General features: G+C 40.5%; 1 protein-coding gene across 5 annotated transcripts in view; it reads left to right on the top strand.

The window, feature by feature from the left end:
* The window catches only part of TPK1 (thiamin pyrophosphokinase 1), a 312,799-nt gene that overhangs the window by 96,528 nt on the left and 190,974 nt on the right, over positions 1–25,297 (top strand). For all 5 annotated transcript variants that reach the window (XM_037385150.1, XM_037385146.1, XM_037385147.1 and 2 more), the window contains exon 3: positions 23,082–23,151. In XM_037385150.1, coding sequence (XP_037241047.1) covers positions 23,082–23,151 — 70 coding nt within the window. The remainder of the gene's footprint in view (positions 1–23,081; positions 23,152–25,297) is intronic.

Here is a 25,297-nt window from a genome sequence, read left to right as displayed (position 1 = left end):
CTTGAATTTTACCATGGTTAATATCAAGTTCCATATACCTACAATATTAATCATAATATTTCTGAAACAGCATTTGCTGTTGAAAAGATACGGTGTTGACAATAAAAATTGGTTTTTCTGCTTCCAAAGGAAGTTTCCACAAATTAAAGAAGTTTTTTCTCGTGTTAGAAAAAAATGCTAAAAATCTTTTGCTTTAGCTTGCTAGTGTATATACAATGTTAATATGCATTGAATCAATTTTTACGTGCATATATAAATAAAAAGTGCAGAACTTGATTTGGTGTTTTTTTTTGTTTGGGTGTTTTTAGTCAGTCCCTGCAGATTCTAGTAGATTCAAAAGACTTACCCTGCCAAAGAAGGGGATATTGGAATGAAAGTAGAAGATCCTGGTAGAGATGATAATAAAATAGGCTGGTAGACTACATGAGCTATGAAAGAATACTTACCATTTTCTTTCACTTTGAAAGTAATTTGTGACTGCTAAACTTGTCTGGATTATCCTGTTTCTTTTGGAAAGGGTCTTAAGTAAAGTTCTACTTGATCTAGTTCTGTTAAAAAATACTTTATGTATTATTTTCTTCTCTCAGATGCTTGTCTTAAGTTTAATTACTTGGAAGCTGTGGTACAAATTGTACATTTTAAACCCACAAGAAATAACATGTTAAAGCAGTATATTTAAATCCATAGGAAATAGACTTGCCCAGTGACTATGCTAATAAGAAAATTTTATGTATATAAATGTGCTCACAGAGATTCTCCCACTTTACTTATTTCTGCCCGCTTCTTCCCTTATCCTCTTTTCTAAGTTGAGCACTCCGTGATGGAACTTGCTTTGCATGTACTGCAGGGCTGCTCGGAAGTGGATTTGTCTGTTAATTTCTGACAGTTTTTAAATTTGCTGCTAAGTTTTCCCTTCTGTGATGAGATTTCCTTTTATTAGTTCATGCTGACTTTGCTGCATTTGGACTGCCTTCTCTGTCACTCTTTATGAGTCGCAAAGTTACAACCACCATAAATGCAGAGAGCATTGAGGAGGAGTAGTAAACAATATTTTTTCATGAGTTTGGCATTACCACGTAACTCTCAAATGGCAGAGGAAAGTGGAGTTTAACAGTCACCCTTAAGTTAGAGGGGAAAAAGAACCCTGAACAAAAGTAAAATTATTGACGTAGACTACTTCCTCAGAGTCCGTATTGCTGCCATTCTTGGTTCAGACTAATGATTAAATGATGCCCTATTATTTATTCAGATTTGATGAGTAGGAGAGGGATTTAGATATGTATTTTCCTTTTACATTAACAGTAGCTTGGCAAGAGAGGTTAGAGGTGAGCTAAATGTTAGAGAGGAAGATACGGAGACATCCCTGTGAAGAAAAAGTACAATAGGGTTTAGGTGTGGGTAATTTGACTTTGGGAACATATTTGTGTTTGAATGGGGAGGAGGTGGGAACAGGTGGGTTTGGCTCTTCCTTTATCCAGTCACATCCTGCAACTTTGTCCAAATAACTAACTCTGTGGCTTAGCTTATCAGAAGAAATTGGAAATTTTGGTTGAAGTTTGATTCTGGCTGTTTCCCAGATTGTGCTGTTTAGCTTTGCATTGAAAAGACACCAAGTGTGTAATCCTTTAGCCTGTTTTTTATTCCTTGGTTTAAGTTGAAAAACAAAAGAAAGTTTCTCTAAGAAAATCTAGAGCAGGTATTTTCATTTTCTAGTCACTTTCAACGAATAACTTGCTTGTTTTAAAAGTATTTTACTGACCCAACTCTCCTGAACCTGAGGTGCAGTATCATTATAATGTGGTTTAAAGACTAAAAAGAAATGGCTCAACCTGTAATATCTCAAAACTGCTTGTTCTGAAGCAGCGATTTCTGGTGCTTCTTGACTTCTGGTTCACGGGGCCATTTATGTAGCCCGGCTATGACAAATTTAACAGTTCTGTGAGAAAAGGATTTTGTTTGAGTTAATACCGAGTAAAAGGAATATGTTTGCTGAGAAGACTAGTGAATGTGTGAGGAAGGCGTAGCTGAATAACTGATCTCAATTGCACATAAATAACATAAAAACCTCACTAAAGAAGATAACATGGATGATACTAAAGACCACGCTTCGATCTTCATGTCAAGGGCGTAGCAGCCTTGTGATACAGGTGATCCCACAAATAGAGTTGAGATGAAAGATATTTTTTCTTAATGTGTATTTTAAGATGATTTAGTGAAAACAGAGAAATTATGGTTCAGTAGCCTCTTGTACCTTGCTTGCCCTTCTGAATTTTGTTACCATGGCTCAGCAGCTACATGTTCATGGACTTTTTAGCTGTCGTTCCACTGTTGGTTTGAGCGTTCTGTCTTCAATAAAACTCCTTTGGATTTTGGTGCGATAGCAGATGGCTTAAAATTGAGGGCGGACGATGTATGGTATGAAGAAGCAGTGCATGTGTGGCTGTCAGCAGTGGGATTTTAAATAGCTGTAGCTGTATGGATTCACATCAGCTGAAGCTGAAACTTTTCTATTCTAATGGTAGGACATCTTGGAAACTTGGCCCAACTTACATGTGGGAGAATTACATTTAACACAGCACCGCTGACTTTATTATGGGGCTCCAGTCAGGTTGGGACATGGGCCAAGCCGCTATGGACCATGTCACAGAAACATTAAGGGTCCACGGTGACCCACAAGGTGTATTTCTGCTACTGTGGCAATTGCAGTAATAAAATTATGATAGCTTAAAACTTTAGCTGTTTTTAAAACACTCCATGCAACTAGACAAAAGGGGAGAATAAAGATATTTTAAATAACAAAGCTACTAAAAAAACAGTTTAATGATGCCGCACAATAATAAATACGGGGGGAAAATCTAGGTGGAAATTTAGCACGCTTTAATTCTCCAAGCAACATAAATATTTCAAGTGTACTGAATATATGGGAACATTTTGAGCAGTGATCCTTTCTTTCTCATTGCATGCAATATACTCTTCTTTTTTTTACATTGTGATTGCATTTCCCGATGTTACAACAAACATTTCTTTAAGAAAAGTCATGCCTTTTAAACCAGGAATGTTTAGTTTGAAAATGGTTTCTGATTTTACTACTAAATATATTTTCAAAACAGATTTGCCTGAAACTTGTCTATCAAAGGGATATTGCAAACAGTATATTCCTGTTATGTACACAAAAGCCCATTACTTATAACCAAGGAAAATCAAATTTTAACAGGCCATGCAATTCCATCATCTTTTTCAAAAAATATGTAGACAGTCAAAATCCAATTTTTAAATAAAATTGGTGCCCGTTCAGACTATAATCACTAAGTTGATGTTATGCTTTACGTGGAGTAAAACCTTTTACAACCTTATTCTTTCCTGATGGTGGTCTGCAGGATTTTCTTTGCTCCTCCAAAGCTGCTTCACGATGCAGGTATATAAGCTGCTATTTCGTCTCCCCAGGTTCGAGCTGTATTTTCAGAGTTCAGACTGACTTCTGCCTCCCAAGATGGATGGAGCAGCCAAGTGTCCCATTCCCCAAGCTTGAGGGTTATCTGCAGGGCTGCAGCAGTGCCTGCTTTGCCTGAGCCCTCCCCTAGTGTGGCTGCACAGCTTCCTCGGGTCAGGAACCAAGTACTCCAGGGAAACTATTGCAGGAGTAGACCCCGGAGCCTGTCACCTGCCTAACCCATCGGCCACAGTCATGGCAGGCAGGGCCCAGTCCACAGCAAAGTACATCATCTTGGCACCTTTTTTTTGGATTGCAGCAGATCACAGCTCAGGATCTTTGCTGAGCTGGTAAATGAGAAGAGGTCTTGCATGCATAGAGGAACAGAAGTAGATGATGAGTTTTCTTCCCCAGAGGTCGTATTTTATTAGATATTGTACAGACATAAGTAAGAGAGAGCTGCTGCATTAGGGACCGGCATTAGCAACCTCCAGGTTGCTTCCTGTGGGTATTGTGTGCTTTGCAGATATTATGTTATCCATTTTCTCTCTGCTTTGTCTGTCTTGTTTTTATTGCAGTAGTGCCTGGAGGGGTCCTACAATGTGCCAGTCACTGTAAGCACAAAAACTCTTAGGCCTAGTCCTGTTCATATTAAATTCACAAAAAAAAAAAAAAAAAGAAAAAAGAGACTGAGGAATGACAAGAGGAAAAGATGTAGTAAGGCTTGCCTGGTGCCCCACAGTGCCCTGATGTGCTTGTTTAACCGCCCTGCTTGTTGAGAAGCCAGATCCACTGGGACTTCCTAGAATCCCTGGGCAAGGGCAAATGAGCCGAAGTGTATCGAGGAGTTTGGGTGTTTGAGGCTGGAAGAAGAAAAGCCAGGTTCAGCTCAGATATTTACAAAATGGGAAGAGGAAGCAGGGAAAACCCAACTACCCGTAGGTGATGCTTTGCTTTGTGTTACTGTCATTAAGTGCTCCCATGGCATGGTGGTGTCAGCTCTGGTGGTGGTGTGAAATAGTCGCTCAGTGCCTCACTGGAGGAGGAGTGACTCTGTGTTCATTCTTCTTTCCACAGGAAAGCTGTGGATGTGCTTCAGAGAGGCCAGCATAAAGCTTTGCTCTAGGAATGGTTTCTGTTTGTTAAAGTAATGCAAAAATTCCCTAATTATGCCCTACCTGCATATTTTACCTTCCTCCTTTCAGGCAATGGCTGGGCAGCATCCAGGAGACACACTCTTTGCTCAGTTTGCTCGGCAGTTTGGTGACCTGCATCCCCTGTCTGGCTGCAGGCAGTGCGGCTGCTCGGCGCACTCAGGGTTGGCACCAGTGCCCGTTTCAAGTCTTCACACAAACATTTCTTACTATAATGTAGATCTGCTTTAAAAGTGTTCATTTTATTTTTTAAACTAAATGAGCATCGCTTGTAGTAGTTTTTGGCAGTGAGGGTAAGAACACTGACTTTTATATCTCTGGCTTTTGGCCATTAGGGCAAGTTGAGACCTTGTAGGATCTGTTCTTAAGCAGGAGGAGCCCTTTTTTCCCTCTAAGTAAATCATGGCACCGTTGTTCCAGCAGTCTCTGGGCTATGAGTTAGCATTTTTCGAGACTTCTCGTTATTTAAAGTACTCCCCTTGCCTTGTCAGCCTTTGTAGTAGAAGACGAGCTCTTAATTTCTCTGGCAGTTTCTTTGTAAAATGGCTCAGTGCTGTAGCAGAAAATGGCTTTTTTCTGTCAGCAGTAACCGAAGGCTAGTATTTCAGGCCTGAAGGAGTAGAAGGGAGATACTCCTTGACAGCAGGCTGAAAACCCTCTTGAAAAAACCATTCTCCTCTTAGGGAGACAGAAGCCACTGCCATTTCCAGGCAGCATGGAAGGAAACACATCACAGAATCCTGAAGGACCCGAAGAAGGTCAGAAACGATGCTCCTTAATACCGGGCTCTGGCTGAAAAGGCACACACGTGCGGAGCAGAACAGAGGCTTCTGGCCCTTGTTTGGTGCTGGCTGTAACCCAGCAGACACCGCTCCCTAGAAGATGCATTATCCATAACCTGGCATGAATGGACACTAGAGTGACAGAAATTTATGTATGACTTTAGCCTTAAAAGGCCCGCTGCAGGATCTTAAAGGCACCATTTGGGTAGTAACCATCTGTTCTCAGAGGAATCAACGACCGGCCTTGCTCCAGAGGTGCTTAACTAGGTGCTGTGTGGAGTTCTGTTTGCACTTAATAGCAGTAAACTCTTTAATGTGTGGAATAGGACTGCGCATTCAGTAAGTAAATGGAAAACTATACGTAATGAACACCATTATGCAAGCTGTTACCTCAATAGTGAGAGTTCCCATACTTTTTTTTAAGCAGGTGTATACTGGCAATCTGCTGTTCGATCATGTTTGCAACCAAAACACTTAGCACAAAAAGTGCGCATAGCTACCAGCTGTCAAAACTTTCCATGTTCTTACCACATGCCACAAAGCATCTTTTACTGCTTCTCTTCTTGTCTGTGTCCCAATAATTTACTAATTAATTGCCGTACCTCTGCATTACAGCGACACCTGCTGCCACGGGCAGGCTTGACAGAAAGCTGGTTCTTGGCTCAAAGGGGTAATTTTCTGCGCCCCGACGGAGGGCTAGTAGCTTTTCTAGAACATACACAAGTTTCCTGACTTCTCCCTGCATCTGGTGTTATCGTGAAAGAAAACAAAAATGCTTCTCATGCCAGCAGCTGGAACGCACACGGTGTAAATGAGCCAGTCCCAAGCCTGACGCCCACACTGCTTTTTGCACCACCTATATGATGATTGAATCTCTTTATTGAAGCTCCTTTACTCTGCAGGTGCAGTGCAACGTGTGGCTTCAGCGCCGGGAGGTGTATTGGTCAGCTTCAGAACCGATACGAAATGCACTGGAAATTACACATCGTTCAGCGGTGGCAAATTAGGATGTATGTTTGGAAATGTACACTTTGGTTTGAATTGGAGTAATCATGTGGCTAAAACCTGGACTTTCCTGAAGTACCAATGTTTGCTAACCGTGGTTTTGATCCATTAGTGATGGGCTTTGATTCCAGGCCTCTGTTAACCTCCCTTATTCACATCTGGAACTATTTGCAGCTTGTACGAGAGGGGGATTTTATTGGGTAAGGTGACTCTGCCCTCCTCCCCTTTTAGATCCGTGCTAGACCTTGTTTCTTCCATGCCCAGACAAGAAATTGATGGGTTAGGACCAACCAGCTGGAAGGCGTTCGAGGTAACTCACCGATGGGGAAGGTGAATGGAAACCTGTCATCCCATTGCTTAAACTGAAAAACAGAGGTTAGGATGAGGTTGAGTGCTTTGGAAAATTATGTCAGTAAAGTACAGATGTGTTGAATATAAATATAACTCTGATTCCCCATTTCTCCCTCTCTCCAAGCCACTTTGGGGCTCATGCATGGACACGCGTGGACAAATGCAAAGGCTGCATCAAGAGAGATCCTGGAAGGAGGACACTTGAATTATGTTCAGAAAGACATGGCTTTGTCAGTCGCGATCCTTTGTTCTTTCCTCAGGGTGATTTCCCAATAGTTTGATCAAGGATTGAGCAAGAGTAATTGGACTGGACATGCTAACTTTAGTACATAAGCTCACAGGTATGCCACTAATCAAATAAGTTTCTGCAAAAGAATTAGCGAATTGCCGCTGGCTAGAAATTGAAAGTGCAGCAGAAGAGTAACTTTAGTGATATCCTCTTAGATGAGAGATTTTGTTAGTTTATAGTTCAGTGAAATATATTTTCCACTGTCAAAATAGATAACTTATTTCAGTAATAGAAAAATAACATTGTTTTTTCCAGCATGAAAATAATCCCAGCAGGGATACATATACTGTACCATGCTAATACAATTCTACTTTAATACAAAGTAGGAACTTAATATCATTCTTGAGATGTTACTATTGCATTATCAAAAATGAATTTCACAAGAGCAAAATGACTGATGTTCCAAACAATATTATTAAAGTTTGCAGCAGATTTCTTACAGACTGCAATAATAATTTAAAGGTTAGCTTTAATTATTTGGGTTTTTTTTCCTTTCTTCTGTACAGTTACTTTTAATCATCTCCTCTTATAGAAGCATTTCTTTCTTGGTATTCTTATTTTTAACAGAACAGTGGTTTTGGTGGTTCTCTTTTGTAGTTGGGGTTGTGTTGTGGGTTTTTTTTCCAAATGCATATTGCATCATTTTATTGTTGAATGGCTGGTGTCATGGAGAGACTGGGAATGCCCTGCTGAATCCAGCTGTGTCAGGAGTAAATGTTTCTTTAAGCACTGCTTGTTGTTTTCATTAGTATGTGAGGAAATGCACCACTCGTGCCTGGGAAGAAAAGAGATAATTCACTTTACTGCCTGTCCCAGTCTTTACTCTGGGAAGCAGGTGGGTGCCGCCTCCTGCGAAAGCTTTCTCTTCGCTTTGTGGTGGCAGGAGGTGTAGGGTCAGCAGTGACTTCTCGCTGCGACCTTTGGCTGCTGGAAGGAGGTAGCATCTTTGCATAATTCCCGGCTCTCCGGTGGCCAGAGAGCACTTCAGATGAAGAGAGCGGTAACAGCGCTGTTTCTGCAGCTCCCTGAGCACAGACCACCCTCCCCAAGGCCTTTTTGCCTCCATTCTGCTCCTGCCTGAGCGCAATCGGGGCTTTGGGACACTGCTGGCAAGGGAACCACTTGGCTTGGCACGCTCGTCCTTGGTAGAGTAACAGGACAGCGCGTGACATTATTGCACGTCAAGAGGAATAACGTGGCCACTCCTCTTTTATCCTTGCTTATTTGAGGAGAACCTGTCCTCTTTGTTTTCTGAGTATGTTTGTATGAAATGCCGGGAAGTCCGTGCTCTTCTGGTTAAGTTTTCTACATTGCTCTCACAATGGCAGTGTTTTAAGTAAGGTAAAATAATTGCATGGTTCGTAAAGCAGACCCTGAAACAGGAGGCAATGGGGCTGGGAGCAGTAGTGGAGAATGGAGACAGCAGGTGAAGAAGAGGAGATGAATATTTTTGGTACATGTGGGAGGAGAAGTGAGACCATGAGTTGGTGACATGATGTGTGCATCTGGAAGCTGTACTAGGTGAAATGGAAAAGAGGGAGCCATGAAGGATCAAGACAGTGAAGAGAGAAAGGGCTAAGGTATATAGCATTAGGGCTGGAACTGTCGTGGCACCATGTATTTGGACAACGATAAGTACGGTTTGAATCCTGATACTTGAGGAGCAGAGCTCTTCTTGGCACAGGTGGCTTCACCAACATCAGAGATCTCATGGGGGAGGACCAGCTGCATGCAGCCACCTCTCAAAATATGACTTAAAGCAAATACCGTTGGATGTCCTTCCAGATAAGCCTTTTAAAACTGTAGCAGTACGAGTGGGGTTGGCTACAGGAAGAATTAATCACATAAAGGGAAGTTTAACCTGCTTCTGTTGTTCACAGCTATTGATTTTGGTTTGCTAAAAGAGCAACAACATCAAATGTTTCGGAGACAGGAAAGCTAGCTGTTAAACTAAATTTCTGAAACTCTTTTTCTCTGCCAGGAGACTATTGATAGGTCGAACTGTGACTTGATAATACTCAGTTTTACCTGTGCATAAGATAAATGAAAGCACCAGGGTCTCTAGTTCTCTTTTTTTCCCCCCTAACCTTAGTTTAGTTTAGAAAGATGGCAGTTTGATCATCTTTTCATCTTTCACAGAGATTGCATCTTTAAGCAAAAAAACCCTTCCAAATGACAAAATTCGTTAGAAGCTCTGGGGACTGTTGCAAGCAGGTGGTGAGGGCTCATGCAGGTTAAGCGCAGCAACAGCAGATCTTTTTCTGCATCGGCAAAACTATGCTTGATGCCTTTATGGTACTGATGTACTAGGTGGTGTCTTGTGAAACACGGATTCCGAGATGTCTTGCCAGCTCTGCATGACAGCAAGTGTCACATGTGAAATCAGGGCACTGCTATTCCCGTTCCTTGCTCGGGAGAACGGTCCCCCAGCGCTGGGTGTTTCCCACTGCAGCAAGGCAGATGCCTACCGTAATGGCAGTCATGTATGATTGAATCAAGAGTAAGAGAAATTTTTTTCTTTTCACCAAACCTCTTAAAAGGGAGCATCCTGCTTTAAACACATGTTGCTGAAGAGGGCTGGTTGCACTTGATCTCGAGCATCTTGGCTAATGTGTGACCAACACAGACATCTGGAAGTAAACTAGTAAAATAGTGAGGAAATAAGTATTTTAGGTGGAGGAAAGTCCTTCCTTACACACACTAATATGTGCTTGTTGTGGGGGTTCTTTTGGTTTGGGTTGGGTTTTTTGGGTGCTGTTTTTATTTTTAACTCTCTTTAATGTTCAGCATATAAGGCTTTGGTCTGGGAATTCCCCTATACAGGCTGAGAGGAGCTAGAAGAAGACCTGGTCAAGAATGGATGAGCAAAAGGAGAGAGATCTGAGTATCTGGGGAAGACAGGAGTTCTCCTCTTTTAAAAGAGAGAGATAAAAGCCAGTGAAAAGACTGACTTTATAATTCTTGTGCTTCAAAACAGAGTAGGTAATAATACTGTAGGCTCCAAGGGCTTATGAAAGATGAAATCCAGATTAAACAAGTAAAAGGGTTTTTTTTAACATTTTATGAGCTCTTCGCCAGCAATACTGATTTAAACCAGGCCAGGTGCAGGAGTACACTACTTTAAATGAAAATGCCGTGGATTAATCTGGAATCTGCAGCACATCTGGTCAATAGGGTGGCGTGGGATTGGTGCAGTGACTCCAATCACATCTGAACATCCTGTCTTCTAATATTTTCTGTTGCTGATAATGAAGTGTTTATTATGGACAGAGCTTGTAAATTAAATAGAACATTGATATGCTTTTTGGCCAACACTTGGCTGATTTAAATAAAGATATATTAGATACACTTAGGATAATTTTTTCTCCCACCCTCATAAGCCATGTTTCTGTAGAAAATTTAAAAGGGTGATAATTTCCAATTAGGTAGCAACACTGAAAAGGAACACTTGGTATAGTAAGATTCACAGCTACTGTATCGTTCTCCCGGGGGGGGAGTTTGTTGTTGTTGTTGAACCAACTTGAGAACAAAGAACAACAGACATAATGTGTAATGTATTACCGTTTGAGCAAGACTGTGTCTTGGGGTTTTGCTTGTTTGTTTCACTGGGAATGTGTTCTTAAAGCAGACTTTTCAAATGAGCTCAGGTGTGCTAAATCTAAGGGTTTATTTATTGAATACACACGTTGCAGCTACAAGGAGAAAATGGCCCCAAAGAAGCAGCCAGCATTTTTTGTTCAATAAAATTTAAATGGTTTGGCTTATGATCAAGGGATGGCAAAATGCTTCTATTTTAGCTTTAATTTAAAAGGGGATATAATACAGTTAAGAGAGGAGGTGATTTAAACAAAAAAAAGAAATCCTACCCAGTTTCCATGAATTCACTTCTGAACTTCGGAGTTTAATATATAAGTTGAGTCTCTCTTCTTCAAAATTAAAAATATGGACCAAAATGAGAGGAAATTTGCACTTTTGCAAATTCATTTTGCACTTAATAAGGCTCTTTTTCTTTGTAACACCTGAAATTCAAGGCCTGAAGCAGTAATTCTGTAGCATTTTGATAAAAATAATCTGTAAGACACTGATCATCTTAGTAACTGGAGATGAGATATGAACAAATCTGCTGCTAAAAATAGGTTTTGAGTAGTCCAGAAGCTTGCAGGTTTTCCTAAAACCCTGAGCAGTTAGTCCCAGATGTGTGGGCTGATGTCCCCACTGAGTGTCTCTTTTCCCATTCACTTTAAGCCCATCTCCCTTTAGGAGCCCTTGGGGAGCTGCCTTCATGCTGGCTCGGAGCTAGAGGACAAGAGCTGTTTCTGCTTAACGTGAAGAGCTATGAATGCATTCCCTGAGGCAGGCTCCCTGAGGCCAGCAGATGACCAGCATCCCCTCAGTTCCCTTCCCATCACAGCTGGCTGTGGAAGAACATCAAAACTAAGGTTTTAGCACCTGAACATTTTCCATGGGGGAGCAAACTGGCGAGAGAGATCTGATGTTTTACTCATTTTATGTGGGTTACTAATTGCGTGCCTCTCTAAATAATATCCCAACTTCATATTCCCCAAAACTTAGTATTAAATTAGGGACCTGCCTATATTAAAAATCTTCCGAAAGGCTGGATTTACCTCCAGTAAATTTGTATTTTTACAGTTTCAGTCGTGTGTTTTGCTGCTCTCCATTGGGTTTTCAGGTCCTCATTAGCTTTGCATAAAATACACAGGTATTGAGTTGGCTCCTCGTAGAGCATGCACACAAAACTTTTGGGTTTGCATCTACTTTTCCTCTTTTAGGGATGAATTCATTATTGATCATCTCTCAGGACTTGGTGAACTAATGGCATTGTACTCCTCAGCTGCACTGTCATCTGGAAAGCTGTGTCATAAGTACGTGTCCTCTGGAGACCCAGAATATAAAATTTTCACTGAAAATTCTCAGCAAAAGGCAGACGGTGGTGGATTTTTCTTATCTCAGGGTGGAATAGAGGACACCTTGAACACTGATACAGCCTGGTGTTTTTCCCGTGGGCACGTTGTGGATGATACACAGGTTGTGTATTATTAGTAGAGCCTCTGATTTGGTTTGCAGCCATGCTCTGAGGAGAGTTGTCACACAGAAGCTTATTCTCCTTGAGAACAGACACAGTTTTGTTCAGTAAACTTGAGATTGCCAAGTAAAAATTTTTTTACAAGGAGTATTTTTACTTGGAAATTTCATCTTACAGTTCTCTTGTAGCTTCATGAAAGAAAAGTTTTGAAATCAATGCACTTGTTTCTTCATCACTTTTATGAACTGGGAAACTACTGCTATGCCATCTTCATAATGAGACTGTTTGCAGTAAATGTCAATTTTTTTAAATTTTTTTTTTGGGGGGGGGTTTCAGGGAGAACAGTACCGCTCTTGTATTTGCATTATGTAAGCGAATTCAGATGAGAAATCCCATTTTGCACGCAGAATTACAGTTTCTCCTTTGTTTTCTAGCTGATTCTGCCTGGCCAAATAAGCTTTCCTTATGTGTTGTGATGATTTAATGTATCATTTGATCAAGATAACTAAAAACTTTCCACAAAGAATTGTTGTTGGTGATTATATTTCTTTTGAAATTGTTAACCCACACCTTCTATACATTATTTTAAGAATGCAAATATCATATTTTTCCTTCCTTCTGGGTTTTTCAACTCTTTTTTTCAAGTGTGAATAACAAAACATGTTTGACAAAGTTATACCATAGATCTGATCTTTTATGTCTGTATGTAGCTTATATTAGCTGACATTCATTCTCGACCATTGGAAAATTATCAAAAAGGAAGTGCCCAGCAAGTGTATTATTTCAATTTTAGATGTGTTTTGTGAAGGAAGATTTTGGGAATCAAGATTAGTCTCGATGCACTTAGCTGAAGCTCTTCTTCGCGTAAAAGGAGCAATACATTGCAAGATCAAAACTGCATTCAGGTTCGTCCTTGGAACTGTATTGAGGTGCCAGTACCAGGGTGATAACGATGCAAACCCGCTGCTTCTGTGAAACTCTTCTGTTTTCAACTGGTGCAAATGCCAGTGTGTACTTACTTGTAGCGATTCCAACCAGGAAATAAAGCAGGTAAGATCTAGTTGACTTCATAGCTAATTTTATATACCCAGTTTCTTGAGGAAACTTCCACTGTAGCTTACCACAGCCCGAATCTGAGAGTTAAGAGAACAGAAAAGGTGTGGGGGTCAGTCTGATACAAAGGGGTGAAGCTATCATAAATGAAGTAATGATATTACTTGTTCTTATCATTTTAGGTAAGTAATTCCAAGATACTGGCTTAATTTTAGTGTTTTAAATTATTCACTTAATTTGGGGTAGTTTCAGAAGACGTGCCCATTTCTCATATTAAATCAGCTTATGGTGCCTTTAAAGAATGCCCCATAAAACCTTTTTTTTTTTTCCCCAGATGGAATAATTCCTTTTTCTTTTTTTTTTTCCCATTTCTCCTGATGCTGTTTTTAAATAATTTACTATTATTTTTGTTTGCTTGAAAAATTTAGTGAATAGTTTCTCTGCTAAGAGCAGGGGAAATGATCTATACGCAAGAGTAGGTAGCATGAGCATAGGGTAGCTGTGTATTATCAAGACATTAAAAAATACAAATAAAAAATACATGCATGAGTAAATTGTATTTACCATCTTCATTTTTCCTTCTCTGGTTTCTTGTTGGTCCCTCTTTTTGCAACTTACTTCCAAACAACTTTTAGAGCTAGATTATTCTTTTGAATAGTTTAAATAATATTTCAGGAAGGTGTTGGTGAAAGTTTGATTGGTTCAGAAATTTATGCATTGTAATATTCTAGTTGTCTTTTAACAAAATTGGAGTTTCTGACTTTTATGAGTTCTGAAATTTCCTTGACGCACAAAAGTTTTTGTGAGACTGTGATATAAAATGGTTGTGAGGAAATCTATTGTGGGCTGCTAAGGAACAGTGTGTGTTTTAGTAGCATGAGAATTAATATATTTTGTGCTATTTAAAATAAGTGTGTGATTAATTTTTTGATGAGTTGCAGGCTACTGCAAATCCAATTTAGGCAAACAAAATTTGAAATACAAATGTGTTAGCTGAAAATATTTAATCATAGACACGAATATGAACTTATCATGCTCATTGCTTTACACTTGCAAGTTGGCTTGAATTATTAATGCATATATTCAGTGGAAGCAGAGGAGTCAATAGCACCTGACTGGCTATGATGAGGAACATAATCCTGCTGGTCTCCAGTAGCAGGAGGAGATTATTTTTTCTTATTTGCTGTCTTGGCACAGCTGACCACCCTTTTCTGCATATTGCCTCGCTGCCTGCCCCACGTCTTGCTCACTGTGGGGTAGGGAGTGTCGGCTGCGCGCAGGCTGCTGCTGCTTCTGGCATTGTATCAGCAATGCCAGATCAGAAAAAAGAGCTTTTTTTTCCTCTTTAAAGTCTTGATCCTTTGTGCAAATGTGTATGTTTTAGTGATAATAAAGGTGATTTTTTAAATTTTATTTTTGGCATGTGTCAGTTTTTCCCATGTGGGAATAAAGTCAACTCGCTACAAAAGTTTGCCTGATAACAACACTGCCTGGCAATTACAGGCAGTTGGGGTATTCCATCATTTTTGTAGCTGTTTATCTTCCTTGCGTCAGAAATCAATGTTGCGGCAATGGAAAATGTGAAATGAAGAAATAAAAAGTTGCATTCAAAGTTTGAAGTCAGTGCACGTTACACTGAATTATTAAACAATACTATTTACAAACTTCAGAAACACAATTGATGTTGAAGCCTCTCCATTTCACTTGATAATCAGGCAATGGATGCAGAAAAAAAAGCTAACTGCACACTCTTTTGGTTACATTGCTTTCAATGATACTCTGATGTATGTGTTTGTGTTAGGTATAAGACACCAGGAGAAAGGTTACAGTTTTGTTAGTGGGGCACGTTGTGCTTACTGAGCAATGAAAGAGGCTGGGATGTGAAAGGCAACCTGCTGGGCTGCGTTATGAAGGACGGTCAGCGTGGTGTCCATCAGGGTTTGACGGCTGAGACTCAGCGGATCCGCCATCAGCGATGGCAGGGTGATACAGGCAGCGTGCGGATGGCAGATTTCGGTCACTCCATCACATGCTCTCTGGGAAGAGCTGCAGTCCCGAGAGAGCTCCAGGGCACTGGCATGTTATAGTCTGCAAACCAGGGTCCAACCCGGTGCCAGCATGTGGCGTTATGGGAAGGGCTTGTAAATCTCTGGGGAATTTCTGGTGTCAGAGGGCAGCCGCCAGTGAGCTGCAGATATACGTGGAGAGCTTGGATTCCTCCTCTGTCTGGAAAAGACAGGATTTAAGGCACAAGTAGGATCTCCCACCAAGGTTTCAGCACCTTGTTTGAACCGTGAGCACTTGAGAAATTATTTGTTAAGGTCATTTAAAACAAATAGTTTGTCAGGAAAAAAGTCAGGATTAACATTGTGCACTTTAGTGCATTTTTTCCTTTTTTCCTTCCCCGCCCCCCCCCCCCCCCCCCCCCCCCCCGTCTGCCTAGCCAGTGCTTTTTGACTGTTACCTAGTAATAATAGATGTGTGCTCAGGGCAAAAAGAAAAGCTGATTAAATGTTACATTATTGCTTTAGCTGTCATTTTTCAAACAGAGAGAAAAAGAAGTAGAAAGGAAAATAATAAACTTCTTCCTGATTCTTCCCCCAGTGGCATCAAGCCACGTAGCCTTGTCATGAAAAGGTCACTTAGATTTTAGTCAAAATGAAGGCCACGAGTACTGTGTTTTATGTTTGGGCTCCTTCCTCCTGGTTTGTACTGTGACACAGCTCCCGCTCGTGCAGCCTCTCGCAGCGACGGGCGCAAGGCAGCGCAGTGAGTGCCGGCACTCCTGCGTTTGACAGAATGGGAGAAGAATGACAGGAAAGAGAAGAGAAAATCATATCCTAAGTGAGGGCTGTAGGAATATTAAATCTAACACCTGACAAGAGATTACTCCAAACCCAGCAGCCTTGAATATGAATCACTGTAATGAACTCTGCATGGAAGTGTACCTGAAGACAGTCCAGAAACTCAGTCTAGTGAAAATACAGTTGCTTTCCTGTCTCTGTCTCTGACGGTGCATTACTTATATTACATTCACTGATACTCTGGCGTTTTTTGTTTGCAGCTCTGTTTTTTGGTACTTAAGAATTTCTATTTTAAAAAGTTGATCTATATTTTTATTCCTTTTTTTCCCCCAAAGCAAGCATTAATATTTTCATTTTCTTAGAAATTTTGTTTTCAAGTAAGATTGCATTATTTCACTGTGATTTAACATCTGGCTAAAATTCAGGAGAGTCTTTTGTCCATGGGAGATACTGTTTAATTTTCCTGGTGTTTCATTTCTGGGTGAACTTTTTAGAAAGATGTGTTATCTCTGTGGCTTTTGCTCAATATTGACTCAATGTGCTGAGAAAAGAATAGCATTTCCTAATTCATCAGCCCATTGGTTCCTTCCTTGTATTCTCATATTTAATTGCTTTATGAATCCTGCCTGTGCTTAGCTGAGATCTCTCTGACATTTACAGCTCAGAGTGGAGTGATTAAAGAAGTGCAGCAGTTTTGTAGGAACCATACAATTACCTTACTAGCTGTATGGGAGTTTTCATCTGGGACCCATAATCCAGTCCATATGGAAGCTGGTTGCCAGCTCCAGTGTTGGTGATCCATTTGCTTGAGGACTACTGAGCTTCTATGTTCTTTGTGTGAAACAGGTGGCATAGAAGTCATGTATGAGACATTTGTAGCTGATGGTCCTTTCTTGGGTACACAGACAATTTAAGAATAGGAACCATTGTTTTCTTTGCAGTGTTTCTAAAACTAAAATTTGTTCCTGGGCTGGAAGTATGCATGAAAAATTGTGAATTGCCAATGGCAGAAAAAAAAAGAGAGAAAAAAAAAGAGGAATTTGGGGTGAAATTCATAAGAACAAGCTCAATCCTGGAAAGTGCTAGGTACTACTGTGGAAGGCTGACTGCTCTTGCTGCTGCTGATTATGGCAGCATGGATGTGCACCTACAGCAGCAGCTTGGAAAGCACCTGTATATCTCTTCAATTTCATTTGGAACCACAGAATATCCTGAGAGCAGGTGACATTCTTAATTTTGCTTATTTAAAGCCCTGTGCATTGCTGCAAATCTAAAATACCAGTGACGGGAACTAAGCCTTCTTAGTTTTGGACAAATTAAGGATAGACCTATTTTCAATACTTAAAAAACCTCTTAGCGAGACTGGTGTCCACCTGCAAAGCAAAAAAATATTAGGGACTGAGAGGTGATTTGCAAAACCGAGCTGCAGATGACCAGAAGAGATGTCTGCAGTGCACTGTACGTGGCATATAACAGCAGTTGCACACAGTCCTGATAACACAAGTGGGAACACGTGGGTGGGAGGGAATGGTCTGAGATGCAGATAGATCCCCTAGCTAGCAATCTGCAGCGATAAAAAGCCATGGGCTTGTTAAATATGTTTATGCTGTTTCTGCAGGACAACGGAGGAAAAGAGAAAGCACATAAATACAGATTATGCATTTTGTTGCTGGTAACTGATATTTTTTTATTAATGCCAAGACAAAAATGTGTTAGGCAAGTGTATCAAGCAAGCCAAGCAATTCTTTGCATATCTACCATATATTATCACATATACATTACTACCAGTGCTCCAAGACATTAATTAAGCATGGTTCTCTTATGCGTAGATTGTTCTGGCAGGTTAATTATGGTTACCAAGTTACTGAATCAATAAATGAATGACAGAAACAGATTGCATACCTAGAAGAAGTTGTGTAAAATTAGAAAAGGAACAGAGGGGATATACTAAGGCAGTTTAAGGGGAGATGTCATAAATTTGAATTTAGGCAAAAGCATGGATTAATGTCAAGATCTGTTTGAAAAAAAGAAAAAATATTTTAAATGCTAGTTGCAGGGAATAATAGAATAGAAATAACAACAGGAATAATAGTGTCATGCTTTTCTCCCCAGGTACTGGTACTTTGTATAAATGTATTCCCTTTTTCTGCCCTCATCTTATTTAGTCTGCAAGTGTTACATCTGTTCCGTAGAGTCTTTTCCCTCGCCTGGATTTGCAGTGCTACTGAAGGTATGATAAAATTCTTGCTTCCGGACTAGTTAGTTCAGAGCCAAGACCTTCCTTTTTGTGTCTGGTATGCTGGTCGTATCTTGTCTCACAGTGACAGGAACTTATTTATATTTACCAAAACAGTAAATGTAAATATAATGTGAATTGTTTGCATTATTTTTGTTGTGTTAGAATAATTTTTGAAAAAACCTATTCACTAATAAATTGGCCTCTCAACTTTGGTCACTAAAGGGAAATAGTTCACTGGTGCGTGGTGGAAGAGACACCATTTCAACTGAAGGACATTCCTCGGAAAGGCCTTGGTTTCTTCATTCATATTGCCTGTGAGAAACCCTTTCAGAGACAGCATGGGCTGGTAATATACCTCTGATGTAACCCTTCCTCAGCGTACGTGGAGCTGAAGGGTATTTCCTCTTGCCGTAATTTCAGACACTACTGGACTGAATGTATGCTGCTTGCAACAACTTGGGTAGCAGTTACTGGCCGTGGCACTGAGTTCCCCATTCTGTACGCTTCCCCTAAGCAGCACAATGAGACAGTTGATTTTTCAGTTATGTCTCCATTCCCTAGTTCACTGAATGACACTGGAGTTACATCAGAAAGGAATCCGACAGATAGAAGAGGTGGCAATTTGACGAATGGAGATGTTTCTGAAGAGCGGAGCTTAACCCAGAACGTTCAGGTTGGAAAGGCTGTAATTTGCGGTAATGCCAAGGAGCGCAGATTTGCACACTGAGCAAGTGCCGCGGTGCCGTTGCACCCCAGTGCTCTTGAGAGTCATGTTTTGAATAGCAAAACCTCGAAATGCACCTTGGGGCTCTCCAGCTGAGCTGGGTAGCCAAGGGCAGGGGTCTGCTCTGCTACCAGTTGCGCTGGTTGAAAAAGCTACTGCTCCCAACTGCGTATCGCAGCATCTTTGCTGGAGGCATTGGTCCTCCTGGCCCATCAGAGCTCAGTGAGCTACTTGGACGACCATTTCTTAGTCTGGCTCCATTCACAGCAGCAGGATATACTAAAAGCCTCTAGATAACATCTTTACGGACTTGGTTCTTCCTGACATACCTAAGCTAGAGAGTACTTCCATACACAGCACACTTGGCAAATCTAAGGGGTCTACAATTAAAGGATAGTAACCTTTGGGTCAGAAAAGAAGGTGTGTGCAAGACCTTCTGTGCTTTGGCTGACCACTGAAGTTATTTTTCTCTCTACAAGCCCCACCATCCATTTTGGTTGCCCTGGAAGATAACTTGTCTTTGACCCATGTGTGACCATTAGCACTTCATCCCTCAGTGTCACTTTTCACCTTTTCATTTGTTTTCTTCGGGTTTTTTATCGGTTTAAATTGTAAACTTCTTGGAGTAAGATCTCTGTTTTCACAATGCCAAGCAAAACAAAGCCCCAGTCTTGTTCAGGTCCTTCAGTTTCTGCCGAAATAATTAAAGAGGTTTTGTGTGAACTGTTGCAAAGTGCCTAGAGACTTCTAGATTTGCCTACATGGTTGCCGTGGTGCACCTTGGCCAAATTGTTGTTTGTAAAGCAATTTTGTCTCTAATATAAAAGGCACTGTATAAAATCAGTTCCTATTATATTTTCATAGAGAATTTTCCATCTAAATTGTAAGCTTAGAATTGCTGACTATCTCCTTAAACACTTCCAGATAATGATGGTACATGTTCTTCCAGCTAATATATATCAGTAGTTTTTATCAAGCAAGACTTGGTTCATAGCTGTAGAAATAATATGATTTACTGGCCTCCAGCCAATCAGTTAATTATCTGCTAGTTACTTAAAGCACCTGGGGCTTTGGTTCATTCCAGTGTAAGTTATTAACTTGCTGGTAAAGGATCAGTACCTCATAAATAGTTTCTCTAAATAACTTTGCAATGCTGCTGAAGTCTAATTTGGTTTTTTGTATTATTATTTTTAAGAATAATTATGTGGAGGACAGCTTTAAATTGAAGTTGTGTGAGGCAACTATTTTGACTTGACATCTCACATAGTAGCCCCATATATGTATAAACAGCATACAAGTACTGTAGACCTGTTACTTTGCCATCTTCAGGTCTTTGGGAGAATCAGGGTAGTTTTACATGTACAGGACTGACTGAAGACTGGTTTGCTTTGTAATAGTTTATTTTGGGTTTTTTTTGTCATGTTTTGAAATAATAAGATCAGGTGAAGAGATCTAAGGCCAAACTTCACTTGTGGTAAGTCGATTGAGTTAATGGACAATAGTTAAGGGTTTGGCTGTCTTAAAGTAATTGAGACAGATAATAGACTGTCTTTTTCTGTATCTAATAACTTCTTTCCCCCCCCCCCCCCCTCCAGAAGTCATAGGGCACTTAGATGTTTGAAATGTGCGGGAATAGATGTAAAAATCACTTTTCTCAGAAGGAAAAAGCTGGGGCTGCCTTTGGCCCAGGAAGCATCCTTTACGTAGGTTTTGTACCTGAAGGTAGAAAAGAATTTTTCTGTAACCTTCTTACAATTTTCGTTATAAAGAGCATCTCAAGGGATTAATAGATTTTGTAGCTTAAGGGGAGAGAAGAGATTCTGTAATCACTTAGGTCCTGGGCCTTGCTGAGATGCCTTCTATCTCCTAAGTAAACAGATGGACAGGATAGTGGATTTAAGCAGAGGAATTACACAGAGTTCCTGCAATGGGCCATTACTAACTTCTGTGTGAGCTGAACGCCCTGAGAGAACTTAACAAATACACCCAGGTGAAAGGAATTAAATCAATCTGGTTTCAGCTGTAGCCTCAGGTGCAAGGAGATATTAAAAGCTTCCAGTCAAACACAGTGGCAAAATAGGTGGTTGTTCTTCATTGAGGGGGCGGTGAGGTACTAGCATAGGCTGCCCAGAGCAGCTGTGGGTGCCCCGTCCCTGGCAGTGCCCAAGGCCAGGCTGGACGGGGTTGGGAGCAGCCTGGGCTGGTGGCTGGTGTGTCCCCCCCCCATGACAGGGGGTAGGAACTAGCTCGTCTTTACAATTCCTTCCAACCTGAACTGTTCTGTGAGTCTGTATCCATCAGGATGGATGAGGAACCTGGCAAGAGCCTTGAGCAGTGAATCACTGTGGGAAGCTTCCTATAGCTGCCATAAATTAGAAATGATCTCACCTAGTAAGATTGGTGCAGATCAGATTTGCTTGACCTTGGCTATTTAATATGGGTTTGGATGGTGGCTGGAAGGAGTCGTCAAAGTTGAATAAGGAGAGAGGGAAGAGCATGGCCTGCACAAGAAGGCTGAGAAAGGTAGGGCTTACCATAGTGGGTCCTGTGATACTGTGGGCAAGAGAAACTGGGGGTCACGGGGGCAGGAGCAGGGCTAGAAGAGGTACTGAGTGCAGTGCTAGTTCTGCCCTTCATGTTCTTGCAACCTGCAAGAAAAAAGCTGCTGTAGCCAAATCTACCCTGTGATGAGCTGGTAGCTTTTGTGCTGCCCTGCTTGCTTCCTTTTTTCTCAAAAAGCCTCATCTGAGGTCTCGTGGTACTGCATGCCGGATATACATCTACAGAACATTCCCTGTGGTGGGAGTTCGGTAGCCAAATAAGAAAGAATAGCTTAAAGATGAGAGCAGGTATGGAGATGAGCTTTGTTGTCCCAGTTTGTATGGGCTGGCTAAGTTGATGGCGAAGCTAGCGGGAGAGGTGGCTTGCCTGGCTAATGAGTGCCAAAAAGGGAAAAGACGTAGGTTTGTATCACTGCTGACAGGTGGTTCAGACTAAGAAATAAACACCAAAGCAAAGCAGCTGTAGCTGAAAATTGGATTCTCAGCAGCAGGAAGTGCCTGATCTGATTGTTTATACCTTTTTTTCGCAAAGCAGTCTGTGCCTTTTCTTTGTCATGTCATCCCCTGCCCTCCCTCCCTGATCCTCTGACTTTCAGCCCTGTTGGTCCTGCTTTGCCTGCAGACCTGGAAGGGATGCGCTGCTCCAGTGTAGAAGCAACAGCTTCTTTTGTCTCGTGTGCTGCAGTTATCTGACTTGTGCATCTCTGAGCAAAACTGATAGGGACTACTAAGACAAGACGGTCATTTTCAATCTTTAATAGCTTATCATAGCTTAAAAATCTCATTAAAGAACTGTGTGTTAGTTAAATGATGATTAATATGGATGCTTATGAATAAAATATACCAATTTATGTCTGATTTTGTAATAATAGCATTAGACTTCTCTCTTTTCTCTGACTTTAGTCTGTATAAACAAAGGCATCACAAGAGAACAGCGTGTCTGTGCTTGTTTAAATCAATTGGAATTAGTGCCACATGCCCTTTGCAGTCCCCCAGTTATGTGGAAGCACTGGAAATGATTGTGGTTCTTCCCTTTTGTACCAGAATAGTTCAAGATTTAAAGCCAAGACCTAACCCCATTCAAACAGTCTGTGGGACAGCATAGGAATTGTAGTAGTATCATTTTTGTGTCGGGGGGGAGGGGGAGGGAAAAAACATATTGTCACACCTAACTATATTTTTTTCTCCTAGTTTTTGTGCCGGTCATTATAGAGCTGCCACCGTGAACTTTTTGCCTGGGTGAGAAGATGGTTAGGTTTAAGGCGCAAGTTCTCACTTGTTCAGACAAGTAGATGCCCGTGCATGGAGGATGGGCCCTTTTCAGGGCTTGAATTCTTGCCCCCCATGTATAGTTTAAGATGACTGGTCAGAAGGTTAGGATAGACAGAAATAAGCTATTTGGAAAGGACAGTAGCACGATGAGGTGAAGATTGGCACTGGTTTGATAAAACCAATTCAAACGTCTGTTTAGAGAATCAAGGGAAATAGTCAAGTATAGAAAGCTAAAAGCCATATAACATCTCAAGTTTATGCCCTATGCTGCAAGGAACAACAGGATTTACACAGAAATGTCATTAATGGAGTAACTGGTTGTGGGTTTTGTTTATAATGCCAATAAATTGATGTTATGTTTCTTTACTTGCAGCTGCACTGAGAGCTTGTGCTGATGGAGGTGCCAATCGGCTCTATCACATCACGGAAGGAAGCCAGGACAGGTATGTGAACAATAAACTTCAAGTCATTGAAGTCATCTCTTCTCAATGAAAGTAAAACATGGAGGAACAAGATCTGTTTGTTCTGTTACTGAGGTAGCTGCCTGCTCTGTGTATAGTACCCTCACAAACTGTGGCAGGTAGCATATTAATTTTCCCTACATTACTTTTAATTTTCCTATCCAACTACAATGTTTAAAAACACATAGGTAGCCTGAAATACATTTTTTTCTTAAGCCAACTGGCCTTTTTTCCTCTTGAAAGCTCTGCTCTCAGTCTGTCTTATTTTATGTATCCGTGCCTTTGATGCAGCCTCTGAAAAAACTTGCTGTTACCCTTGCAAGGGTTGACTGGAGGAACATCTGATGCCTCTCACCAGGAGCTGAAATAAAGTATGTCCTCTTCATTCTTCCTGTGAGGCCTTAGAGGAAATCTGTTTTCTTTCTGAAGTGAGATGGGTAATAAAATAAAAAGTCTATTTTTCTTTTTTTAATTATTTCTATATTAGCATCAGGGTGTCACAGGTGACCAAAGGCAAGTACAGAAGTGTCTATAAATGTATATGCGAGGTGAGGAAATATGACTAAAAGGAGAATATGTTCTTGTTTTCTGTAATGACACATGAAATCGTAAAATACCCGTTTTCTGCCCCAGAACTGTTGAGCTGGGGTTGTGATGCAAAATACTGCATTCAAGTGCTTTCTCATTTTTGCAGCGGAACCATGGAATGCTGTGTAATCTGTTACTAATGATCCTTTCTGCTTGTCTTTAGTATTTTCAGTTGTTTTGATCAAGAATTCATAAAGAGATAGTTTAATAAAAGCAAATAAATTAATAAAGCTGACTCTGAGGGGAAAGGAATGAGACAGGTATTTGGCAGAACTTAGAAACTTATGAATAGTTTTGTTTGTACATCGAAATCTGATACATATTTTGTGTTTTCTCTCATGGCAAAGTGTATGATGGAGACCAGGGGAAGCTTGGTTTCCTCCTGCCCTTCAGAATAAAGACCAAAGTTGGAGAGGAAGACTGTAGTCTTAAAGTGCAAGTTGACTTAAAATTTCTTCCTTTGTCACCTGTGAGAAGGTTGATGGCTGAGATCTACAACTGCTTAAAACCAAGACTAGAGTCTGTCAGGCACTACTAACTGTTTTAGGAGTATCCCTTCTGTACTCTTCTATTTCTCTTCTCCTAGTAGTTGCTCACAGAGCCATTCACAACTTAATCTTGAATTCAAACAGAAATCTGTTTGATTTGCAGCAAGCAGTTCTCTTTGATAACAGTGATGCTTCCTGGAGAACAACATTTTACATCTTTCATTTTACCTTCTCCTGTAACCCATTCATCTCTTCTGCACACCTTTATGTTCTTATTAAATAAATATAATTCAGGGGAAACTGGATGATTATACATTGACTGAATAGTTCTTTCAGTCTTACATACTTGGCCCTTGGAGTACTCTTTTTCTCTATCTTTCTTCTTCTTATCTTAATTGCTTTGGGTAGGTATATTTTACCTTCAAAGTGATTCGTTTGACAAAAAAAAAAAAAAAAAAAAAAGACCTGCATAATTTTGATTTTTGTCTTTAAAGAAATCATTCTGCTGGGAAGAATATTCATTTACTTCTCTGAAGTATTTTCCCTTAAATTCCCTGTCCAGTGTTATTAAAGAGCTGTCTGCTCAGACTCTACTGATATGCTAATCATTTTTTAATGCTGTCTTAACCTTCTGTTTTAAACTCTATTTTATTCAAAGCCCTGATATCTAGTTGTGTTGTATCAAAATGTAAAAACTATAGTCCTTTATTTATATCTCTTGGATGTTACAGTCTTTCTAGAAATAAAGAACTTGATTGATATTTTGGGCTTGATTCTCAGTGACACCAAAGTGTGTGAATAGTCTTACAGAATGGGAATAAATACCATTCTTGGGAAAGGACAGCTTGGAACAGGGGACTGTTACAGGGGTGTCTTCCTTTGGAGACAAGTGAAGTAGTTGTTGCTATTTTGAAGGGTCTATTTCCAAATCCTAGAAAAACATAGGGCTGGAAATGACTTCAAGAAATCCATCCTTCTTTTCCTCTGCTTTAAAGTGGAGACAAACCATACTTTATGCATACCTCGTTAGCTGGCTCTTAAAGGGAGGAAGC

The sequence above is a fragment of the Falco rusticolus genome, chromosome 4 (genome assembly GCF_015220075.1).
Source record: "Falco rusticolus isolate bFalRus1 chromosome 4, bFalRus1.pri, whole genome shotgun sequence".
NCBI lineage: Eukaryota > Metazoa > Chordata > Aves > Falconiformes > Falconidae > Falco > Falco rusticolus.
The sequence above is the reverse complement of the archived record's forward strand: the minus strand, read 5'-3'. Positions and strand labels throughout refer to the sequence as shown.